Source organism: Setaria italica, chromosome V (assembly GCF_000263155.2).
Source record: "Setaria italica strain Yugu1 chromosome V, Setaria_italica_v2.0, whole genome shotgun sequence".
In the NCBI taxonomy this organism is placed as follows: Eukaryota; Viridiplantae; Streptophyta; class Magnoliopsida; order Poales; family Poaceae; genus Setaria; species Setaria italica.
The window spans coordinates 729,917-752,241 of record NC_028454.1 but is presented as its reverse complement, the minus strand read 5'-3'; the positions used below and the strand labels follow the sequence as shown (position 1 = coordinate 752,241).

General features: G+C 49.0%; 4 protein-coding genes across 4 annotated transcripts; all 4 read left to right on the top strand.

Annotated features, from left to right (window-relative positions):
• The first annotated feature begins 547 nt into the window (after positions 1-547).
• LOC101777308 (transcription repressor OFP7) lies at positions 548-2,005 on the top strand. Its single transcript, XM_004967372.4, has one exon. It carries the CDS (start codon positions 712-714, stop codon positions 1,813-1,815), a length of 1,104 nt encoding a protein of 367 aa, XP_004967429.1. The 5' UTR covers positions 548-711; the 3' UTR covers positions 1,816-2,005.
• Positions 2,006-7,647: 5,642 nt separating this feature from the next.
• Positions 7,648-13,221, top strand: LOC101776903 (probable chlorophyll(ide) b reductase NYC1, chloroplastic). The gene is made up of 10 exons (XM_004967371.3): positions 7,648-8,099; positions 8,998-9,076; positions 9,183-9,318; positions 9,666-9,740; positions 9,862-10,057; positions 10,332-10,400; positions 10,536-10,675; positions 10,867-10,989; positions 11,231-11,423; positions 12,583-13,221. The coding sequence occupies exons 1-10, from the start codon at positions 7,782-7,784 to the stop codon at positions 12,766-12,768; spliced, it is 1,515 nt and encodes a 504-aa protein (XP_004967428.1). The 5' UTR covers positions 7,648-7,781; the 3' UTR covers positions 12,769-13,221.
• A 1,449-nt stretch (positions 13,222-14,670) lies between these two features.
• Positions 14,671-16,031, top strand: LOC101776495 (transcription factor APG). Its single transcript, XM_022826352.1, is given in 3 exon segments — positions 14,671-15,553; positions 15,555-15,672; positions 15,675-16,031. Coding segments are annotated over 3 exon segments (600 nt in total). The 5' UTR covers positions 14,671-15,212; the 3' UTR covers positions 15,816-16,031.
• A 1,068-nt stretch (positions 16,032-17,099) lies between these two features.
• Positions 17,100-22,169, top strand: LOC101776089 (proline-rich receptor-like protein kinase PERK1). The gene is made up of 8 exons (XM_004967369.4): positions 17,100-18,067; positions 18,703-19,179; positions 19,891-19,977; positions 20,084-20,154; positions 20,442-20,518; positions 20,657-20,804; positions 21,252-21,413; positions 21,723-22,169. The coding sequence occupies exons 1-8, from the start codon at positions 17,539-17,541 to the stop codon at positions 22,056-22,058; spliced, it is 1,887 nt and encodes a 628-aa protein (XP_004967426.1). The 5' UTR covers positions 17,100-17,538; the 3' UTR covers positions 22,059-22,169.
• Positions 22,170-22,325: the final 156 nt, after the last annotated feature.

The following is a 22,325-nucleotide window of genomic DNA, read 5'->3' as shown; positions in this document are numbered from 1 at the left end:
GCCGCACCAGGCGTAACGAGTACGAGACCGAGCGGCAAGCGGGGGATCCCTTTTGTGGCCGCAGGAGGCAGCGCGCGGCGCCGGCGCGGGACCGTGGCCGTGGCGTCGGCGTCGGCGGGTCCATGGACACCCCCCCGATCGCGGAGCACGGCGGCCGGTACGGTACGGCCACCCTGGACATGTAGCCTAGCAGGACACGTTGCCGACTCCTCGCCGATGGCCGGTGGCCCCCTCCACCGCCAACGAGTATCATGAGGAATCATTCCAAGCGGAAATGCACGTCCTTTTCGCTGCTCCCTTTATTTGCGTCGCGGCCGGAGAGTGATCTGATCTCTGTCTGTCAGGAGGTGCTCTAGCTATTGCTACTACAGTAATCGCCAAATCTCTGTCAGATTATCCGTAACCCCATGCAGGAAGGATCAACCACCGACGATCAATCATCCGATGGTGGATGGGTCACGTGACCAACTTTTCCTCACGTTCCCTAGCGCGCGTACGCACTCTCACCGGCCCTGCTCTCGCTCCCTCGCCCCACCACTCCAGCCATTTCAAAACGGAGCTCGACTAGGCTTCCCTTTCCCTCCCTCCAGCCCATTCAATTCCCACACGAAGCGGCTCTATATAACACTCGCCACCAGTGCTCCTCTAATCTGCTTCAAGCAACGAACCGGCTCCGGCTTGGCGTCGCTGGCTGACGAGCTAGCGTTGGCAATGGACCACGGCGGCAGCGGGGGAGGGAGGAGCAGCAGCCGCCTCCGGGACCGCCTGGCCCGGATGTTCCGCCCGGCCTCGCTGCTCCGCTCCACCTGCAACACCACCGCCTCCACCTGCTCCTCCTCCTCTTCCTCGTCGACCGCCGTCCCCGGCGCCGCGGGGTCCTCCACCAAGGCGCCGCCGCCGGCCTCCGCGTGCTCCTCCAGCCGCGCGCTGCTCGCCGCGGACGCCGCCGTCGCGCGCGACGGCAGGGACTCCTTCCTCGCCTCCTCCCGCCGCGACTTCGCGTCCCTCGTCGCCCGCACCGAGTCCTTCTCCACCGCCGTCGACCGCCTCCACCGCCGCGCCGGCGTCGCGCCGGCGCCGCCCTCGCGCTTCTCCGTCGACGCGCCGCCCACCAAGGAGAAGGAGAAGAGCCCGCGCGAGTACCGCCTCGGTGTCGGCGGCGGCGGCGGCGTCAAGAGCACCAGCGACAAGATGAAGACGAAGCTGCTCTCCAACCCCTACGGCTTCAGCAGCTCCGACGACGCCCACAGCGACGTCTTCACCAGCGACGCCGAGGACCTCGCCGCCCGCGGCGGGCCGGCAAGCAGCAAGAAGCTGGGCGAGTCGGCGGAGACATTCTTCTGCTCCTCGCGGAGCTTCTCCTCCGACTCCTCCGAGTTCTACACCAACACCAAGAAGAAGAAGAAGACCAAGAACAGGAAGATGAACAACAAGTCCCCGGCAGCCACAGCCGCCTGTAGTAAGCCGCCGCCGAAGCCTCAGAAGCGGGGCCAGGTCCAGACCGCCGGCAGGCGGCACCACCGCCGCGCGGCGAGCAGCGCCTGCGACACGTGCGGCGTGCGGGACGGGTTCCGCCCCGTGGTGTGCGCGGCGGAGGAGCAGGTGCGCAAGGGGTTCGCGGTGGTGAAGCGGTCGCGGGACCCCTACGCCGACTTCCGGTCGTCCATGGTGGAGATGATCGTGGGGCGGCAGCTGTTCGGCGCGCCGGACATGGAGCGCCTCCTCCGCTCCTACCTCTCCCTCAACGCGCCGCGCCACCACCCCGTTATCCTCCAGGCATTCTCCGACATCTGGATCGTCGTCCACGGCGGCTAGCGCCTCTAGCTTGCTGACCACCACCTCCATCATCAATAAGCTCAACAATCTTCTTCTTCTTGGTTGCTTAATCATGTCTCGCGCGGATGTAGAAGCTCTATCTACGTGTTAATTATTAACTAAGCTTGCATTGCTGTGATCTGCTACTACTGTTGGTGAGTAATCGATTTGATATTAGTTTTGATGACGATCGATCACTTGTGTTGCACACTGTCATGTGGTACTTTGTGTGGTGTTGGTAGGATCTGAATCCGATCAGGTAGCTTCAGATTTGGAAGCGGATTTTCGATCGACTGACCAGAGAGAGCTAGCAGCGTCACGGTTTTGTTTGGTAGCTGGAGGCTAGAGGTGCTTGTGCTGTGCTGTGCCCTGTACCTGTGCTGCTTTTGATTTTCCATCGGGGTCAATCATTTGGACTTTAGAGATGATGATGACGACGACACTGTGTACTCGAGCTCGTGTCACATTTGTGTCGGCAGCCATTGCTTGTGTTGTGTGACGGCTAGCTTGTCAATTGAAATTTTGAAAACGGACCAATCAATCCTGCCAAGCAACTCTTCCATTATTTCAAACTGTTTTCCGTTCAAAAACTAGACTTAGACTTCTCTCCTACTAATCACTGACAGAGTAAGAAACAAATACCTTAGCTCTGGGCAGGTAACGTAAGGTCAAGTTCAGCGCATATTGACAGTGGCTACACGTCAAAGGGGCACTTAAATTTGTAAAACCCACAGCCACTCCAGTTTCAGCATACTATACTGCTACTGCATTTCTCTGCTGAAAAACGAGACATGGTGCCAAACCAACCAGCCCCTATCATATTCCAAGGACCGTATACAGCCAGTCGCATGCTGATGAAATTTCAAACAATTCTCCTGTGAGCATTACTACGTGTATGGACATTCTGCGTTTCTGCATGCATACACAAGCTGGCCTCCTCAAAAGACTCGAGCAACTCGCAAGCAAAGGTGGTGCTCAGATCACAAGCAAAGGTGGGTGCTCCTAGTCAGCCTAGATACGAGTAGGAGTAGTGGTACGTTGGAATTACCTTGGAGCAGGAGCCTGAGCCTCGCCTTTCTCCAACAACTTTGGGGGTGTTTGGATACGAGGTGCTAAACTTTAATAGTGTCACATCGAATGTTCGGATCCTAATTAGAAAAATTAAACATAAGCTAATTATAAAATTAATTGCAGAACCCTGTGCTAATTCGCGAGACGAATCTATTAAGCCTAATTAATTCACCATTAGCAAATGGTTACTGTAGCACCACATTATCAAATCATGGACTGATTAGGCTTAATAGATTCGTCTCGCGAATTACACTCCAACTGTGCAATTAGTTTTGTAATCAGTCTATATTTAATACTTCTAATTAGCATCCAAACATCCGATGTGACAGGTGTTAAACTTTAATAGGGTGGAGCCAAACAGGCCCTTAGAATAGTAGTGCGTCCCTGCATCAAGGCAAGCTGTGGAAAGGCTAGCTGACTGCTAGACGATAGATTTTGCATTTGAACTTTTGGAGATAAAAGGTTGACAGCCTTGGCGCATTCTCCAAACCATGCTGATGGAAGTGTCTTGTTTGCTCAGGGGAGTAGGTTGGGATTAGGTTTGTGGGGCAGCGCTTCCATTATAGTATTTGATTAAGACAAGACAGTGTCCTCACTGAACTTACGGCTTGTTCGTTTCTGCTTAGAAGTACTGGCTGCTAGCAGAGCCAAGCCAAGCCAAGCCAAGAGGTGACCTGAATGCCACACGCTCTAGTTCTGCTGTACCTTTCGAGCTTATCTTAGGTACTGTGTGCACTACTAGTCATTGTAACTAGCTAGTAATGGCGAGACACATTTTCTCTCAGATGTCTTGGGCAGCTTGCCGCATCAGTATTGTTGCTCCGGAACACTGAAATTTGACCGACTGGCAAGACGCGTCACCACGCATATGTGCATGCCCAACTATGGCATTGCCTTTCCTGCTGAAAACGGGCCATCATTTTGAATTTGCAGCATTGGCGGCCATCACATCACATCTGCTAGCTCGAGGCACTAAAAGGTAGCTAGCTAACATTAGCAATCAACGGCAATAATCTCACTTGTCGAGCAGAAGTTTGGTTAAAAAAAACTTGTCGAGCAGAAAGGCAGGCACGCGTCGTCGCTGCAGCAGTGCACTACTCCTATTGTTTGACAATGCTCCTATCCTATGTATGACTAAATGCAGTTAAAAGTCTATGGAAGAAAGCTTGTTTATTGCATGTGCCCCATAAAGCCAACTGTAGCTAATGAGTATAGTGCAGTGATCAGAGTCCCAGATTCTGGTTAGTGGTCTCTCACTTCAAAGTCAAGCAAAAAAGGCTGTTCCTCTTTGACCTGGCGGGTTGGATCCATCGTGGGCGTAGGACTGAAGAACTCTGGTTGGACCTCGGCACCGCGCATCGCATCCATCATTCGTGCATGCATGGATGTGTCTTGAGTCGTCCTGCCTCCACCACCACCTTCCGCTGTCGCTAGCTTTTCGCCGCAAGCAGCGTAGTACGTGCCTCGGTCTCCACGCGCGCGTGGCCTGAATCTCCTACTATCATGCACGCATCATGCGCCACTCACTCTCGCCGCTCTCTCTCCGAAAGGTCACCTCGCCGTGTACGTGCATGGCTCTCGACTGTTTGGAGATGGATGGATCGGTCGCCATGAAAAGGCTCAAGATGATGATCACACAGTCACAGGAGGACGCGCGCCAACAGTCCCGTGCCCATGCAGTTTTGCCGGTCGTGAACGAACAGACTGTGTATTGTTTGAAAAGAGCTAGCTAGTAGTTGGAGCAATATAATGTACGTTTCGTAATTTTTCTCTGTCGTCCCTGTTCGCATGGCATGCATGCGTACTCGTACCGACGCACTGTAGCGCGCTACGAACCAAGCATACTGTACGGTCTTGAGATGGAGATGGGCGGACACGGGACACCGGACAGGCAGGCGTGTGGCGCGGTGTGTGCTGGCTTCTCGCCTCGAAGCAGCAGGCAACAGACATTAATTGCAGGATTCAGGAAGCTGCTATCTGCTCTCATCTGCATGCAGCAAAGCAGCAGGCCACCCTTTCTGGCTTTCTGGGATGAGAAGCCGTGCCATGGAGCCATGCAGCCAGCGTTGGTGAGTCCGGGATCTCGTCGCTAGCTCGCTGCGCCGGCACCAGGCAGTCAGTGACTGCGCGGCCAGGCGATACGTAGAGGTCAGCCGGCAGGCCGGCCGGCGGCGGGCGCGGCCTCTGCTCTGCTCTGCTCTGCACCGGAATGCATGCGCAAAGCCTGCCATTCATTTGCCTTGCGCTCCCGTCCCAGCCTCCCAGCTAGCTTGGGCTGCCCATTCATTTGGCCCGAGCTACCCCTCGAGCAGCAGCCGGCCAGCCGCCGGGCGTGGGTTAGTGGCGCGTGCTGCAGCCGCAGCAGCGTTCGTCGTCGCGCCGGGGCGTGGACCGGCCGGCTGCTGGGCCAGTTTAGTCGAGGCGGCAGTCGGAGCTGACAGGGCTGGATCGCGTTTGAACGACGATGGCATGGCATGGCAGAGCGTCACGGCGCTGGCTCGTCGTCTCCTACTGTTTATTTTTCTAAACAGGAAAAAAAAAAGAGCCGTCTCCGCTAGCTGCCGACTGCCGTGCCGCTGCCGGCAGGCGTACTTGCTTTGGTTCCTCGGCACCAGGCAGTCGGTGACACGCCTTGGCTTTGGTTCCTTGGAAGCCTCGTGCTAGCGGGAGGGAGTCCCGTGCACGCATCCCTCCCGTGCCGTGCCGCCCGTAACCATACGTGTGTTTGACCCCTGCTATGCTAATGGACAGATAACCACACACTCATGCTCGCCAAGTGTCCCAGACTGAGTGACTGACAAAAACACGCCTCAAATACATGGCAGACTTGCGTGCACGGATTTTGAACGAAATATGGACCGTCCCCTGATATTTAGGAACGGAAAGGTCCCTGGTAGTAAAAGTGACCGTACTGGGATATTTTTTGCTTCTATCTTTCGAGGATGCTGAGATATTTGGAGGCCGTGACATGACAAAAAAGAAAATTCGGTGAGACCAATCCATCAACTCCCTTCCCGTGGCGCCTCAAGTTGCTGCGATTCGCTTGGTGGGCCGGCGGGGACGGACACCGACCCAGGCCGTCATCCATCCTGGTGGCCCACCCAGGGGAAGGAAGGGAAGAAGCAAAGGCGACGCCACGTGGCGCCTATCCGCGACGGGATGAGGTTGCCTCAGCGTGTGGCCACCTCGTTGCCTGCGTTGCGTTGCTCCCTCCGTCCACCAACCGGACTCTGCACTGCAGTGTGTATTTCCAGCGTTTACCTCGTGTCGAGACAAGATCGTCTTCTCGGGCTGCAACATGGCACGACTACGATTAGCACAGGGCAACGAACCTAGCTTTCCAATGATTGCCTAACTAAAAAAATCAAGGCGAGTCTAAAAATTTTTAGTTACCGATTGATTCATCGTGAAAGAATTGCACACCAATATTTGTTTGTACCTAGAATCAAGGCATATCGAGTTGGAAATTTCTTAAAGCTCGTAAGGGGGATGAGTTTTGGATGCCATGTTTCTTGCTCTATTTTTGACATGTTCTGATTTTAGGACAACTCTAATTTTGGCATGCTATGATTTTAGCTTGATAAAGATTGGAATCTAGACTCATCATTGCTGAGAGTTATTCCAAATTTTTCAATTGACATCACAAGCCCTCGACATGACCCCAAGGTCTATTACAATTAATGCAATAAACTAGCAATTTTCTATTTTGGTACTTAGCTTAAGGATAGAGCCTCGGCTCTATTGAAGGTGGAGCGACCAAGGGGGGACCATGGCCCCCTTAAATTCCGAATTTCCCATTCATTAAACAATATAAAATTGGTACTATTTATTAATAATGTTTAGTGCTTCATTTTTAATGACCTACTCTGAATTTTAGATCGCGCTCCACCTCTAGCTTGGGTGGTTAGCTTTCACCATGTCCTACCTCACATCTCCATGGCTGCCAATATGTTCATCTGCGGCTAGGCCAATGTGGTGTTTGGCACCCGTAATTTCATAACAACTGTTATGATGAAAAATACATATTTTGGCACCTGTAATTTTTAAAGCTCACAAGGAGGATGAGTTTTGGTTGCCATATGTTCTTGCTCTAAATTTGACATGCTTTGATTTTTTCAAAACTCTGATTTTGGATTGCCATGATTTTGGCTCGGTAAAAATTGGAATCCAACCAACCAGACTCATCATTGCCAAGAGTTATTCCAATTCTCTGAGCCGACATCACCGTGGTGCTTGTTTCCCAAGAACCCTCAACATGGCCACAGGGTATTTTGTGATAATACCACGTAAACTAGTAATTTTCTACCTTTTATTAGATGTGGTACCTACCTTAAGACAGAGCCTTGGCTCGAGTCAAGGGCGATGGAAGGGGGCCATGGTCCCCTCCTAACGTAAATTCCTGTTGATGGGTACTTTTTGTTAATGTTCAGTGCTCTGTTTTATTGATCCAACTCCTACTGAATTTTGGATCAAGTTCCACCTATAGCTCGAGTGGCTAGCTTTCACGTTGTCCTACCTCACACCTCCATAGCTGCCAATATGTTCGTTTGCGGCTGGCCCAACAAGGTGTTTGGCACCTGTAATTTTCATAACAACTGTTCTGCTGAAAAATTGCACATTGTCTTGACTCTTGAGCATAATCTGTTCTTTTTCTTTGTCCCTGAAAAAAAAACACTGACCTAGCGTAATCTTACAATATATCAGGGACCTATCTGGAAGAATGCTCCGATTATTTATTCACTGTTAAAGTGCATGGCACACGCCCCTCCAAAAATCATGGGACACAAGGACGCCAAGCAGCCCCAAGCAAAAAGGTGAGAAGCACACGCAACAAACACACGACACGAGTGTGTGAGCAGACGAGGTGAGATCGCCGAATCCTTATCCACCTCGCCATGGCGGCCGCCGCCCACCTCTCCGTCCACGGCAGCCTCCGCCGCTCGGCGGCCGAGCTGCCCTCCACCTCCTCCCACCGCCCGTCCCTCCTGCGGTGCCGCGCGTTCAAGCAGGAGGCGGACGGCGGGGACCGCGACGACCCGTCCGCGTCGTCGTCGTCGCCGCCGAACGAGGCGCGGAAGCGCAGGAAGAAGGGGCCGCTGTACAAGCTCAAGGCCGCGATCCAGGGGCTCGCGGGCTCCCGGTCGGCCGCGGCCGAGGTGTATGGGGGAGAGTACCAGCGCGCCGTCGAGAAGGCGGAGGAGATCTTCTTCTCGGTGAGCACCGTGCACCGAGCTCCGTTTGCGAACCCTTGCGCCCGCAGTACTGTTAGCTTTTGGCGTTTGTTTGGTGCTCTGAATATCCGATGAATGATCGGTTAGCTAAATGCCCGTGGCAAAGTTCGCTTCCCTGTGACCGCGACCGTCTCCTTCCCGTAGGAGAAATGGAGAATCCATCCCCTTCAGTCAGGTGCTAAACGTGAGCTAGAATCTGGTCCGTATCCTAATTACTACCTGATCATGGAGATGATGGAGGGATCGAATGATCGAATCTGATTCACCACTTTTGGTGCCTCCAATCCATCTGTAACACACTTACACACTAATCAGCTCGTTGTAAATGCAGGGACGCATGCTTAAAGTCCCGTCGAGGCTCCATACTCCATAGCAAAAAAATTTTTTTGGCATTTGAAGGGCCTACGGTGCGATTGCACATGTGGGGGGCGTCCCTTTGCAGATTAGTGTTCTTCCGACCAAGGCACAAGCCTATATTGGAGATAAATTTCTACACCAATCTCCATATCCTTCTTTCCTTCCTTCCAGATATGTTCTGCAACTGAAAGGTGCACTGGTTAGAAATTAGAATAGTCTAATAACCATGTAGGAGTACTAGGAATGACCAGTGTTTTGCTGATTCAAACCAAAGTGCCTTTGCGGTATCAAATTGTGGCAGCATGAGCAACCAGTGGTTTGCTAGATGTTGCTACTGCCAGAGTGGCTACATTTCGTTTTGTGTCTAACTGTCCAGAATCCATTCGTATGATTCAGGCTTGCGATGGACCCTATTGATCACGAGTCATGTTGTATATCAGCGATAAGAATCACATTATGTTTCCACATTTTTCTTGTGCAGCATGATGCCTTCTATGTGCGCTTATTTCGTTCACCATTTCAGGTTGCTACACACCTAGGCAAATATGTTATCACTATGATGAGCAGTGGTGTTGTACTTGGGGTTGGATTTCAGCTATCAGGTTTGTCAGACACTTGTATTGCATTGCCTTTGCTTTGTACTTACTTTTCATTTGGCATACCTTTCTGGAGTTCCATTCACTCATACTGTTTTTTCTCTCTCTTTAGGTGGAGACAGCCAAATGAATGAACTAATTTGGTATAGCTGGCTTGGTGGGGTGATTATTGGTACAATGATAGGTGCAAATAGTGTCCTAGAGGAACACTGCAAAGCTGGACCTCGTAATGTCGTCATAACGGGAAGGTAGCTTATTTTCATCCTTCCATTCAATATGCCTTTTAAATATTTCTCCAGTAAGTGATATGCAACAGGTTCATTTTCATTTGTCTCTTGACTTGCCTCGTAAACATTTTCTTTTTTTTTTTCCGGAAAGTATTGGGCAGCATACTCTAAATAACAAATTGTCTCTCAGAAACAGTAACGTGTCGAGGCTAATGAATTTTCTTCTAGCTACAAACTAGGAAGAAAGCAATTTTGTTGTACTTTCCAAGTTTTAGCAGTTGCACCAGTTGTATCCATTAGATAGGTGGTTTCATATTGTTGTTTTCTACTTGGCGATTAGCATTGACATTGTTTTTTCAACTTTCCAGCACAAGAGGTTTAGGAAAAGCAATTGCTCGCGAGTTTCTTCTTTCTGGAGACCATGTTGTGATTACTTCACGGAGGTGATTTTCATGAGCATGGTGCTCAAACTTTGGTCTAGTTCTATAAATTTCCATATACATATTTCTTATGGTGTTTTATGCTTTGTCTTAGTTTTAAATATTTTCTTTTTTGTGAAGGCAGTCCTGAATCAGTTCTTCAGACTATTAAAGAACTTGAAGAGAACATTCAGGAGGGCTTATCAGTTGCCAAAAAGAAAGAAAGGAAAATTTTATCAAATGCCAAGGTTGTTGGTACAGCTTGTGATGTCTGTAAACCTGAAGATGTGAAGAAGTTAGTGAATTTTGCTATTAATGAGCTTGGCTCAGTTGACATCTGGGTAGGTAATTCTTTACAGTTTAGTATCTTAAATCTGTATATTATTTGGCCTGCCGTTTGTATTTATTGAACTGAATAGCTAGTTCAAAGCTGGATTATGCCTGACTATTAAGTTTACATTCTTTACATCAGTTGTGAAACACACTTTTTATAGGATGCCAGTAAGATAAATTTTATGGTGCCCACTTCTATATTTTGATATTTTCCTGTATGGTCCTATGGTTACATCAATGAACAATACATATTTACTGATTCTTCTTCAATCTTATGTACAGATAAATAATGCTGGCACGAATAAAGGATTTAGGCCACTGGTAACTTTTTCTGATGATGACATTACTCAGGTTTGTTTATTGTTGTATTATGTTGCCTTCTACTATGATGTTTATGCATGTATCATTGATCAGAGGACATGTTATAACCATGATATCTTATTTCCGTATTTTTAGTTTGTTCTGATCTATTTCATGTTGTTACAGATTGTATCGACAAACCTAGTTGGATCATTGCTGTGCACCAGAGAAGCTATGAATGTCATGCAATACCAAGAGAAGGGAGGCCATATATTCAACATGGATGGAGCAGGTTCTGGAGGATCAAGTACACCACTGACAGCTGTGTAAGCACCTTTTCTTTCTTTTCTTTTTTTGGAAACGAGTACCTTAGTTTTCTAATACCACATTGCTTCGGATAACTTGTACTGTACAAATGTTGTGATCATTTTTTTTCTTATTAGCTAAAACCTGAGTGTATTGCATTGGAATTCCTTGTGTGCTGAAGCTAAATCTGATGCTGAACCCACATTTGTAGCTATGGTTCAACTAAATGTGGACTGAGGCAGTTCCAAGCATCACTTCTGAAGGAAAGCAGAAGATCAAAAGTTGGAGTGCACACTGCCTCTCCTGGTATGGTCCTTACCGACCTTCTTTTAAGGTAACCTCTCCATACTTACAAATTTTTATTACTCACATATAGTTGTCATGATATGCATTCATAATACATAACTGCAATAACAGAAACATCAAACATGACCTTATTAGTTACTACTTGTCCAGATATGTAAAATGTGTGTTATTTATCTCCCGCACTCTTCAAATATGATCTGATCGACCCTCTTAATTGTTGTGTCGGAATCATGTTTCCTCTTCTTTACTGATAGCCCGTTTCTTTGCAGTGGTTCATCCCTGAGAAATAAACAGATGTTCAATTTAATATGTGAGCTTCCAGAAACAGTAGCTAGGACATTAGTTCCAAGGATGAGAGTTGTAAAAGGAAGTGGAAAGGCAATCAACTACTTGACACCACCAAGGATCTTGCTTGCCTTGGTTACTGCATGGGTTCGACGGGGCCGATGGTTTGATGACGAGGTACACAGATCTACTTATCTTATACTTAATATATACTTAGATTTAGCTAGTTCAATAGTGTCAATTGTTCTACTTTAGCTTTTATGTAGAACTACCAAAGAATTCTGTAAAGGCTGAGATTGAATTGTTGATTTTTCTATTGTTCACCTACTATATATATCTGGAATATTGGAACTCAGAACATTTAGTTTTTATGCTACATAGCATTTCTAAAGATAGAACCTTGAGTTCTTCAACTGAGCTAAATGTGTAAACAAAGAATGGCTAACCATTCTTTCCATTGGGTTTACATTATTTTTTTTGCCTTCAGCTCTTTCTGGTTGTAGATTGGATGTCTTTTATTCTCTTTTGCTGAATCTGGCCATTGACAACAATTTTCACATGTTATAGATTGGATGTCTTTTATTCTCTTTTGCTGAATCTGGGAGTATTTTTCAGCCGCATAAACTCTACATCATGTATCCGTCCTATTTCTCTTAATGAACGATACCCACGACCCACCTCTCCAACACTCCTTTGTTTTCTAAAATAGAAAAGAAAAGTCTTGCACATATCAAAGTGTGGGTGGGTGGGTGGGGGTCGGGGTCATATTATGTACTGCATTAAACATTGTTCCTTCAATGACAACCTGTTCAGTGAGCCAGACCATAAAGACGTTTAAGAAAAATGCCCAGTTTGGAAAGGCAAATGCACCAATCAGAATATTGTCCTTGTCCAGTATGCCATTTTAGGATTCATGGCAACAATGATGTGCTGACAGGGCTGTTTTCCTCACTTGGGTATATTCAGTTTAGAACTGAAATGTGCAATTACAGTTTGAGGAATATCGTAATTGAAGTTTGCAAATTATATTATATTCTGCATGAAATGAAAACATAGAATAACATTGTAGTTAATTTAAAAAATCTGAATATTTTTTTTAGTTGTGTTATAGCCAATTAGCCACACGCCGTCTAAGGAAAATGATAGCTGCTTGCCTTCTTGTACCTTCTGAACTTTACAGTGATTACCTGGTGTGTCCTTCCATGGTATACTTGATACATGCTTCTAATTGTGCATGTGTGCATTAGGAGATAACGAGATATTGGTCAAGCAATCAAGTTTCTTTTTTGCTGCTGTCATGCTCTGAGTTATATGATCAATCATTTATCCATTACAGGGACGAGCAGTGTATGCAGCCGAGGCTGATAGAATTCGCAACTGGGCTGAAAGTCGAGCACGCTTCTCTTTCACTGATGCCATGGAGATGTACACAGAAAACACGTGGGTTTCCGTATTCTCGCTCTCCGTGGTCTGTGCATTCATAATTCTTTCCAGCTCAGGTGGACCTCTTCCAGGCACATGATCACCAGAGCTGCCAAACTAGATACTCCATTTGTTTTCACCAAAGGCATTCTATTATCAGAAGGCGTATGACACAACACTATGAATGGGAAGAAGATAAACCCACAAATGTAGATAGGTGCAAGGGAGATCAGCAGCTGCTTCCTCTCAACATTTAAGGCTTGGCTAACCATGTGCTCAGAAAAAGGGTAAATAGAATTTGTTTTGTGGGCATTCCCACTTCTGTAAGCTAGTATGTGATTATTGACTTTTAAGAACACGTATGGGAAGTTAACTAAGCACGAACAGAGTTCATAAAAGTTTTTACCTGGTGTACATGCTTTTAGTTATGATAACTATTGTAACTTTCTGATCGCCGCTTGTTCCCTTAAAACCTAAACTATACTCCTATATAGCAAGGGAAGTAGCCTGCACCATGTATGTGGTTTATCTATTGGTTTTGCATCAGACGAAACCTTGGGTGTTATTGTGGAGATGTGTTTGGTCAGTGATGGGTCAGAACTCTGAAGCATGAGATGTCAGATGTGTATCCATGTCATCTTTTAGATTGCCATGAGAACTACAAGAAGAGCTTATAAAGGCAAGCTTGTAGTGACTTGGACTTACGCACACTGATGTCTGCGTTGATTAAGCAGAGCTGCAGTTTACAGCAGCAGGGATGGATACTATACCGAGTAATAACAATGTTTATAGAAATCTTGCAGAAATATCTGGTAACTGTGTAGTTGTAGCAGTACGGGTGGCATGCTGCATTAGTTGGTGTGCAATGTATGCATGTCCTGGCAACTCTCCTAAAAAGAAAAAGGAGAAACGGGATCTTCTTTCAAAGTGCTGATAAGGGCAGGCACTTTGAAGTTGGGTGTCAATTCTTTCCTTTCCCTGAGCACTAGCTCTCAAGTTCCAACCCATGGAGGTTGCAAGTTTGGAACCTTCCTAGTACTTTCCTGCATACTCCAACTTCCCCAATCTGCCCCATTCCACATGATAGGCCATCAAACCTGCTAACCTTCTTAATCTCCAACTGAAACCACGCTGGAGTATTAATCCTGCTCCACACGCATTCAGATTGTCTCAGCAAAGTTCTAACTTGGTAAACATATAGCACTCAACTACACAAGCCATTGGGCATACAAATTTCGCGCAATTCAGACGGCCACACCTACGGAGAATCCAAAGAAATCGCATGAGCCGGGGGAGCTTGCGGTCGATTTCCACATCCAGCTACACAAAAGAGTTGACTCTGCCACCGGCTTTTCGGCGGTGACTTAGATATTTGTAGGATTGGGCCGTGATTGCAGCTAGCTCACTAAACAGTAGTACCTACCGCCATTTTGTTTTCTCTTAGAAAAAAAACACGTAGCAGAGCTACTCTATATGCACCATCGCATTATTTTGATAAAAGGTCTTCTGAGCTTCAATTTGGCTACAATGTGCTCCTAGTACATACAGTATGCCACTAGTTTATTCAGACAAGAAGAAGAAAGAGGCAGGACTAGTCGTTATCCTGAGCACTGGCTGCTAAGCGTTAGGTCGATGATCCAAACCGTTTCCCAGGCGACCAACAACAGCGAGCACCAGCGTGTGAGTGTTCCCAAGATTGAACTGGATCGTTCGGTCCACATCTGCTGCAAGTTGGAACGAAGGGTTCCCTCTTTTTATAGTGAGGTTCAGACAGAGGAACGGAGTGGCCATCGTTAGTTAGTGCTGTGTGGAGCCTGCAGCAGCGCAAAAATATCATCCGGGGAATATAAACGTCGTGCCTGTCCTCAGTTGATGCGCGTGCATGCTGCGTCGTTTTCATCACGTAACAACATGACAGACACGCATGGACATACTGACGCGAGAATCGAAAGCTGCTGAAGCTGCCCAAGAAAGGCGATGCAAACAGCAAGCGATGCCACCTTAACAGGCCTTCAGTTCAGTACGTTATCAAAGAGGATATACATGGATATACTAGCAGGGGTTAAGTTCTGAAAGGGTTGTATGATCCCAAATATATTCTAGCTGATGCTGCTGCGATCAACAAAAGGGACAGGTGAGAAATGTGCCGATGGTTGAGATGAGAGAAGGGCATCGCATAGAAAATTAAAGAGTGAATTCCCTCAATGCCACTAGAATTTACAGCGCTTCCCTCGGTGCCATTGAAATTCTTAGCTTTCCTTCAGTGCCACTAGATAACATTTCACTTCCCTCACGAGTGAAATGATAATTTTACTCTTATAATAACTGCTGCTGCAGCAGGTGGCGTGTCGCTCTTCCTTAACTGCTCGCCCACCTCTCTTCTTCCTCCCTTCCTCCATATCACGCGCATAAGCAACAGTTCGTGCTAGCTACTGCTCCGACCTCCGACTCCCTATCCTCTCCGTCTGCTCGCCCGCGCCAAGGCACAGTACCAGCAGCAGCGTGCGCTCCGTCCTGCTCCACCTGTCGCCGCACGGCGCTCGGATGTCAGTATCTGCCACGCGACTACGCGAGTTCTTCGATTGGAGCCAACCGGTGCTGATGATACCTGTGTGGCTGTGTGATTCTCTCACCTGCAGGACCGGGTCAGGCGACGAGCTAGCCGAGTTGCTCTGGGACAACGGGCCGGCGCTCAGGGGGGCGCCGCCGCCGTTCCAGCCATTCACCTGCAGCACCGGTGGCAGCAGCAGGACCCACGAGCTCAAGCGCCACGCTGCCGCCGCCGGCCTGGCCTCCGTGCCGCTCGGGACGCACGACGCCGACCTCTCCATCCACGACGACGCCGTGCCGTGGCTACATTGCCCCGTCGTCGACGACGACGGCGACGGCGCCGCTGCCGCCGGAGTACTGCGCCGGCTTGCTGTCCGAGTACCCGGGGCTCCCCGCCAGCGCGCTGCCCGCCTCCTCCCACCACGGCGCGGCCATCCCGCCCTCCCGCGCCGCGCCGCGCCGTCGGAGGCCGCGGCCAAGCAGGCCCCGCCGAGCGCCGGTGAGGGCGTCATGAACTTCACCTTCTTCTCGCGTGCAACAGCGGCCGCGAGGACGGTGGCGGGTGACCACCTCGTTGGTCTGCTCCGGCAACGGTGACCGGAGCCAGCCCAAGAGGAGCAGCCACCACCAGCTCCTGGACTGCTCCATATTGTCATTGGACAAGGGGCAAGGTTGGTATTGTGCAGCAGAACGGAAGCGGCTCTTCCGAGCGTGGGTCCATCTAGTCAGTGAGGAAAACTTAATAGCCATGGACGGAAATGGCAAGAAATTTGAAATAATGGCAGTGAGAGGAATTTAAGAATTTGAATAGCATTGAAGGAAGTGCTATAAAATTTTAGTGGCATCGATGGAATTTACTCAAAATTAAACGAAAGGAACCGATCGAGAGGTCATTCATGCATGTCGCTGGTAGCGAAAAAAGCTAGGCTTTGTTGGCTTGGCCGCCGCGTGATCGGATAAGTGGGGTTGGCGGCTGCATGCCGAGTCGCTCGATCGCATCGGCATGTGGCCGTGGGGGCCGGCACAGGCAGCCAAGTCCTAATCACCAGAACTCAGCTCTTCTTTTCTTTCTTTGTTTCCGTGAGGATCTATCAGCAGGCCGTACGAGAGCCCAACTTATAAGAAGCCAGCGTTTTCCTTTAATCAATTCCCTTTTCTTTCCTTTCTGTGAGGATCGATCAGCCGCCGCGCGGCGTTTGTCAATCGCTTGCAAGGCATGCAACGAAGCGCGGCCACGAATTGCAACCGGTTGCCGGTGCAGCAACGCGTGCGTGGCAGCAGCCAACACGAATAGGCTTTGCTTGCATTTGCAGCTGATGCATCGATCGGCTTCAATTCAGCTTGAGCAGGACCCTTGACAGCAATGCAGGAGCTAGCGATGGACCAATCAATGGAGCCGCGCCACATATAAAAACCCTAGTAGCAACCACAAAGATCTAGGAGCAGAAGAAAAGGAAGCAAATAATAAACCCTAGGAGCTCCTACCACCTGCACTGCACGGCGGGCGCGTCACCCTCCGAACATGCAGGGCCTGTGGACTGCCACGGTCGCCGGCAGCACATCTTCTTCGCCGGCGCGCGTCTTGATTCACACGACGCGGGGAATCAGGGGACAAGCAGGGACCGTCACCTCATCACCGGTCGCTGACGAGGCGGGCCCGGTCCGGCGGGTAACGTCCCCGCCACCCGCGTCACCGTCGCCAAAATAATCACGCCGCGACGCCGTGCGAGGAAAGCCGCCGGAGCCGAGCCACTGCCTCCGGGCCCCGCCGCCGCTGGCTCCCTTCCCCTCACGGCTTCACCAACTCCACCTCTGACCCCAAGGGGTCATCGGGTCGCGCCGGATAGGCCGGCCCGCGTGAACACCAGCGCAGCGAGCGTACCCGCCGCGCGGTCGGTCGCGGCCGCTCGCCGTGTTCCCCGTTTCCTCCCGTTGGTGGCTCGCGATCCCACGCAATCCAACCGCAGCTCCCCCTCCGATTCCTCGCGCTTTAATTATTCGCCGTCACGTCGCTCGCGTCCGGCTCCCCGGCCTCCCCCCCCGCACCACCGCTAGACTCCACTGCCCTCTCCCACCGCCCCGCCGGCGCCCGCCACCCAAAAGCTCCCGCGGGTCGCATTCCCTCCCTGGCAGGCGTAGGCGGTAGGCCTCCCGTTCCCAATTCCCCTTCCCACCACCACCACCACCACCCAAAAGCAGAGCACCACCTCTAGGCAACCTGCTATGCTCCTACTCTACGCTCTACTCTACTAGTGCGCTGCAAGGAAAGGCACCACGCGCGCGAGTGACAGGCCAGGCCGAGCCCGGAGCGGCGGCAGCGATGTCGTCGCCGCCGCCGTCGACCTCCCCTCCAGCCAACGGCACGGCCACGGCCCCGCCGCCGGCGCCGCCCACCGCCGCGCCGCCGCCGTCCAACACCCCCTCCCCCCCGTCGCCTCCGGCCCGGGCGCCCCCGTCCACGCCTACACCCGCGACGCCCTCCACAGCGCCACCGGATGCGCCCGCGACGCCCTCCACCACCCCGTCTCCGGCGCCGCCCGGGACGCCCCCCGCGTCCTTCACCCCGACAGCGCCCGGCATCCCCACGCCCAGCGGCACCAGGGCGACGCCGCCCCCCGCCACGGCCTCCAGTTCGCCGCCCTCCAGCTCGGCGCTCTCCACGCCCGTCGTCGTGGGGATCGCGGTCGGCGGCCTCGCCGTGCTGCTGCTCGGCAGCCTGCTCTGCGTCTGCCTGTTCAGGAACAAGAAGAAGCGGCGCCACCACCACCACCCGCCGCCTCCGCCGCCGCCGCACCACCTGCACTACTACGGCCACCCGCCGCCGCCGCCTCCACCGCCGCCGCACAAAGGTCAGATGCCATGCCACCTTCAATCACCTTCACAAACAGGTGTCCCGTGCTTTCATTCCCATACCACCACTACTGAGTACTGACCATGTCACGTCGTCGTCACCTCTAATTCTGCTGTGTTCTGGCAAATGTATGTGTTTTGTGGGTTTTGATGCATAGTCGTCGTTTCGTTGCTCTCGAGGTTTTTCTGCGCACGAGATAGATGAATTCTCGTTGCGGCATGTCTGTCATGTGACGAAAATATTGAACCACTTTTATTTTGTTGAGGTTTTGTTGCGTTCAAGAATGTGGGTGACAGGTCTCACGTGTTCTTCATGGGGCTAAGTTTAGTATGGAATAAGTGGTGATGTGGATCTTCGTCTGTCTTCTGCATAACCAAGAGTGTGGATTTTGACAAAAAAAATTTGATAGCACACTGAATGATCTACAATTATAATCAAGACTAGCTGGAGCCGATACTGTCAACATCATGTAAAATGTTAACCATATTTTGGGGGCTTTGGGGCCATTTTTAACCTTTTACGACGGTTTCTTCTTCATTTGATTCTGCATTGGGAAATTCATGTGGAAATCCTTTGTCCATGATCTCATATGAAGTCACGACTATCTTTAATTGAATTATTTCTGTGCTTCAGGGGATCAGTACCAAAATTGGCAGCATAATGCCCCTCCACCACCACCTGATCATGTGGTCAAGATACCTCCACCTCCTCCGCTTAACGTGCATAGCAGTGGTTCCGCTTCAAATCACTCAGGTGGTGACAACCGCCCTCCACTGTCACCTGGCACTGCCTTTACCTTCTCAAGAAGCACATTTACTTACGAGCAGCTGGTGGTGGCAACCAATGGGTTTTCTGATGCTAATCTGCTCGGACAAGGTGGTTTTGGGTTTGTTCACAAAGGAGTGCTACCAAATGGCACAGAGGTTGCCGTTAAGCAGTTAAGAGATGGAAGTGGCCAGGGAGAGCGTGAATTCCAGGCAGAGGTTGAGATTATCAGCAGAGTACATCACAAGCATCTTGTATCTTTGGTCGGTTATTGCATTTCTGGAGTCAACAGGTTGCTTGTCTATGAGTTTGTTCCGAACAATACATTGGAATTCCACTTACATGGTATGTTCTCTTCCTGTATCTGCACTGTTATTACTTCCTCTAAATCAAAATGCTTTGTGTAATACATATAAAGGCAACTAAGAAAGTATTTCCATATTTAGCAGCCACAGGTATCCTAGCTAATACCTGTATCATCATACACTAAAATAGCCTAGTAAAAGTTCAGATGATTTGCAAAGGAAAGCCTGTGAAATCAAGGTACATGTATACAGAAATGGTTAAAAATAGTTTTTTCGTTGTCTCAATTCACCAAAGCAACCAAAGAAGTATACTAGGGATATGTTTTTTCTTGCTCAGAATAATTGAGTACAATAGGAAATGTGATTTTTTTGAAGTGGACTATAGCGGCCTGCCTCTCGTGTATATTGGATCGGGTTTCGTCAATGCATAGCAGCAGCCACAAACAAACCCGTTATCCGGAAACTATTAGCTTTAATGCTACTCCTTTCTTCAGTTTGAATTATATGTTATTTTCATTCACTTTGTCAAAATTGTCAAGAGTATTAGAAAAGACAACATCACATTCAATGCAATGGCTGAGCTCGTGCTAAAGTAGGAAAATGTTTTCTGATCCCGATAGTTTCTCTACCACTTTTCATATAAACCCTGAACATTTTGCTTGGGCGCACCTGTCATGAATACCATCATCTGCTACACCCTTTTGGTTTATGCTCCTCACGCATCTGCTTAGTGTTTTCACCTCTGTTTCAGGAAGAGGTCGGCCAACCTTGGATTGGCCGACAAGGCTAAAAATTGCTCTGGGTTCTGCGAAGGGATTGGCGTATCTTCATGAAGACTGTGAGATCACAGCCCTAGCTACTCGTTATGCTGCCAGCTTTATTTTTCACTTACAGATGGGCAAGTAGCTATTCTGTACTGATTTTATTTCTGCTTTCACTTACAGGCCACCCTAAGATCATTCATCGTGACATAAAGGCCTCAAATATTCTTCTTGATCTAAGATTTGAGGCTAAGGTATCCTATACTTTCTCTACTTCCCTTTTTTTTCTAACGATCAACATACTTCCTCCATGGGCCTGTCATTGTTCCTTGAATGGCACTAGATGATAAACTACTATACAATTATTGAATTAGGCTAACCTTTTGTGTCTAGTTGATATGGGTACATTCAGATGACATAATTGTGACAGGCAGATGTACAAGTATTACCAATCATCATTAAATAGTTGATATAAACCTACAAACCTACTAGCACAAACAGATGTGCAAGTGTCATTTTGTTAAGTACCTTTTATTTGCAGGTGGCAGATTTTGGACTTGCAAAATTCACTTCTGATACTAACACCCATGTTTCAACCAGAGTAATGGGCACATTTGGGTATGTTCAATCTTATGGTGCAATATTAATCTATCTTATTGTTTCTAAATAGAAAATCCCATCAGGGTTATCTATGTACACTAGACATTCAGTATGTACTGTATCAAATTGCCTTGTTAAATCTCTTACTCCTCATAGGTATCTAGCACCTGAGTATGCTGCTTCTGGGAAGCTCACTGAGAAATCAGATGTCTTTTCTTTTGGAGTAATGCTTCTTGAGCTAATAACTGGACGGCGTCCTGTAAGTTCGAGACAAGCGCCTATGGATGACAACTTGGTTGACTGGGTATGTTGTGCACCAAAACTAGTTTGAATTTTGTACCCACAGGACTGTGGCTAACAGGGTCGACTAATTTCTTACTGTACTTTCACTTATCCTAAAAAAGGGTCTTTTTCCTGAGAATATTTTGCTGTAATTAATCCTGTGACTATGATACCCTCATTTTCGAGGTCTGCAATTAATAGCTGCATGCTTTATCTTCACACAAACTATACATTACTTCCTAGTATTTATCTGGGATAAATGGTGTCCTTTGTCACTTTTTGATTGGGTTCCATGATTTCCTATTTTAGTAGTTGCATATGCCTTTTTTTGTAACTATTCTTCTCAGGCTGTCCATCATCATGTAAACTGTAGATAATGAATCCCTCGTATCTCTTCTTTAAACACACGTTCATTTCTTTGACTTTATTGATATACCGCTTGAAATATCTCCTTTTTTCCACCTTGCAGGCAAGGCCTTTAATGACAAAAGCATTCGAGGATGGCAATCATGATGCTTTAGTGGATCCCCGGCTGGGAAGTGAGTATAATGATAATGAGATGGCGAGGATGATAGCCTGTGCAGCTGCGTGCGTGCGTCATTCTTCACGGCGGCGCCCACGAATGGGCCAGGTATACAAGTGAATTACTTTCTTGTATATTTCCTTGCTGTCGTCTCTGCAAATTCATTGCCCTGGTAGCAAAAATCTTCAGTCAATTGTAAAAATTGCTCTTAGAGGCAGACCATATACTTATTCTAGTTCATCAGTTGTTCAGTGACAATATAAGAGTCGTCAACAGTATTTCAGGTTTTCAGCATGATATTTGTTGCATCTGTATACTCTGCTATTATTATCTGATTCATGCAGTTTTGGTTCAACTAATATCTGATTCATGTAATCTAAGAAGAAATCATTTGTTGCTATCCGACGATTGATGCAGGTTGTCCGGGCCTTGGAAGGCGACGTATCTCTGGACGATCTGAACGAAGGCGTCCGGCCCGGGCACAGCCGGTTCATGGGATCATATAGCAGCTCGGCCTCGGACTACGACACAAACCAGTACAAGGAGGACCTGAAGAAGTTCCGGAAGATGGTGTTGGGTGGCAGCGGCGTCCAGAGCGGCAGCCAGGAGACGCCGACGAGCGAGTACGGGCGGAACCCGTCGGCGTCGAGCGGCGACGGGCACCAGACGACGACGCAGGAAACGGAGGTGGCGGGGAGCGTGAGGAAAGACGACGGCGGCAGCGCTGGAGACAGCCAGAGCCAGGCTTCCTGAGAATATTGGTCTTTTGGACGGTCTCGACTGTCAACCACCGCGCATTTGTAAATCCACCGGCCCAGCCTAGCTGATCGAATCGACATAATCTGCTGACCTGTTCGCGACGAATCGATGATTGTTTGGTTGAGGTAGCTTCTTTTTTTCCCCCCCTTTTTTGGGGTAGAATTGGTTCGCTGTTTCTCTGCGATTTCGCCGCGACTGAGAATGTTCATGAGGTATATATCCTGTATAATTATATTCATGACTCCACTGATTATGAACAAA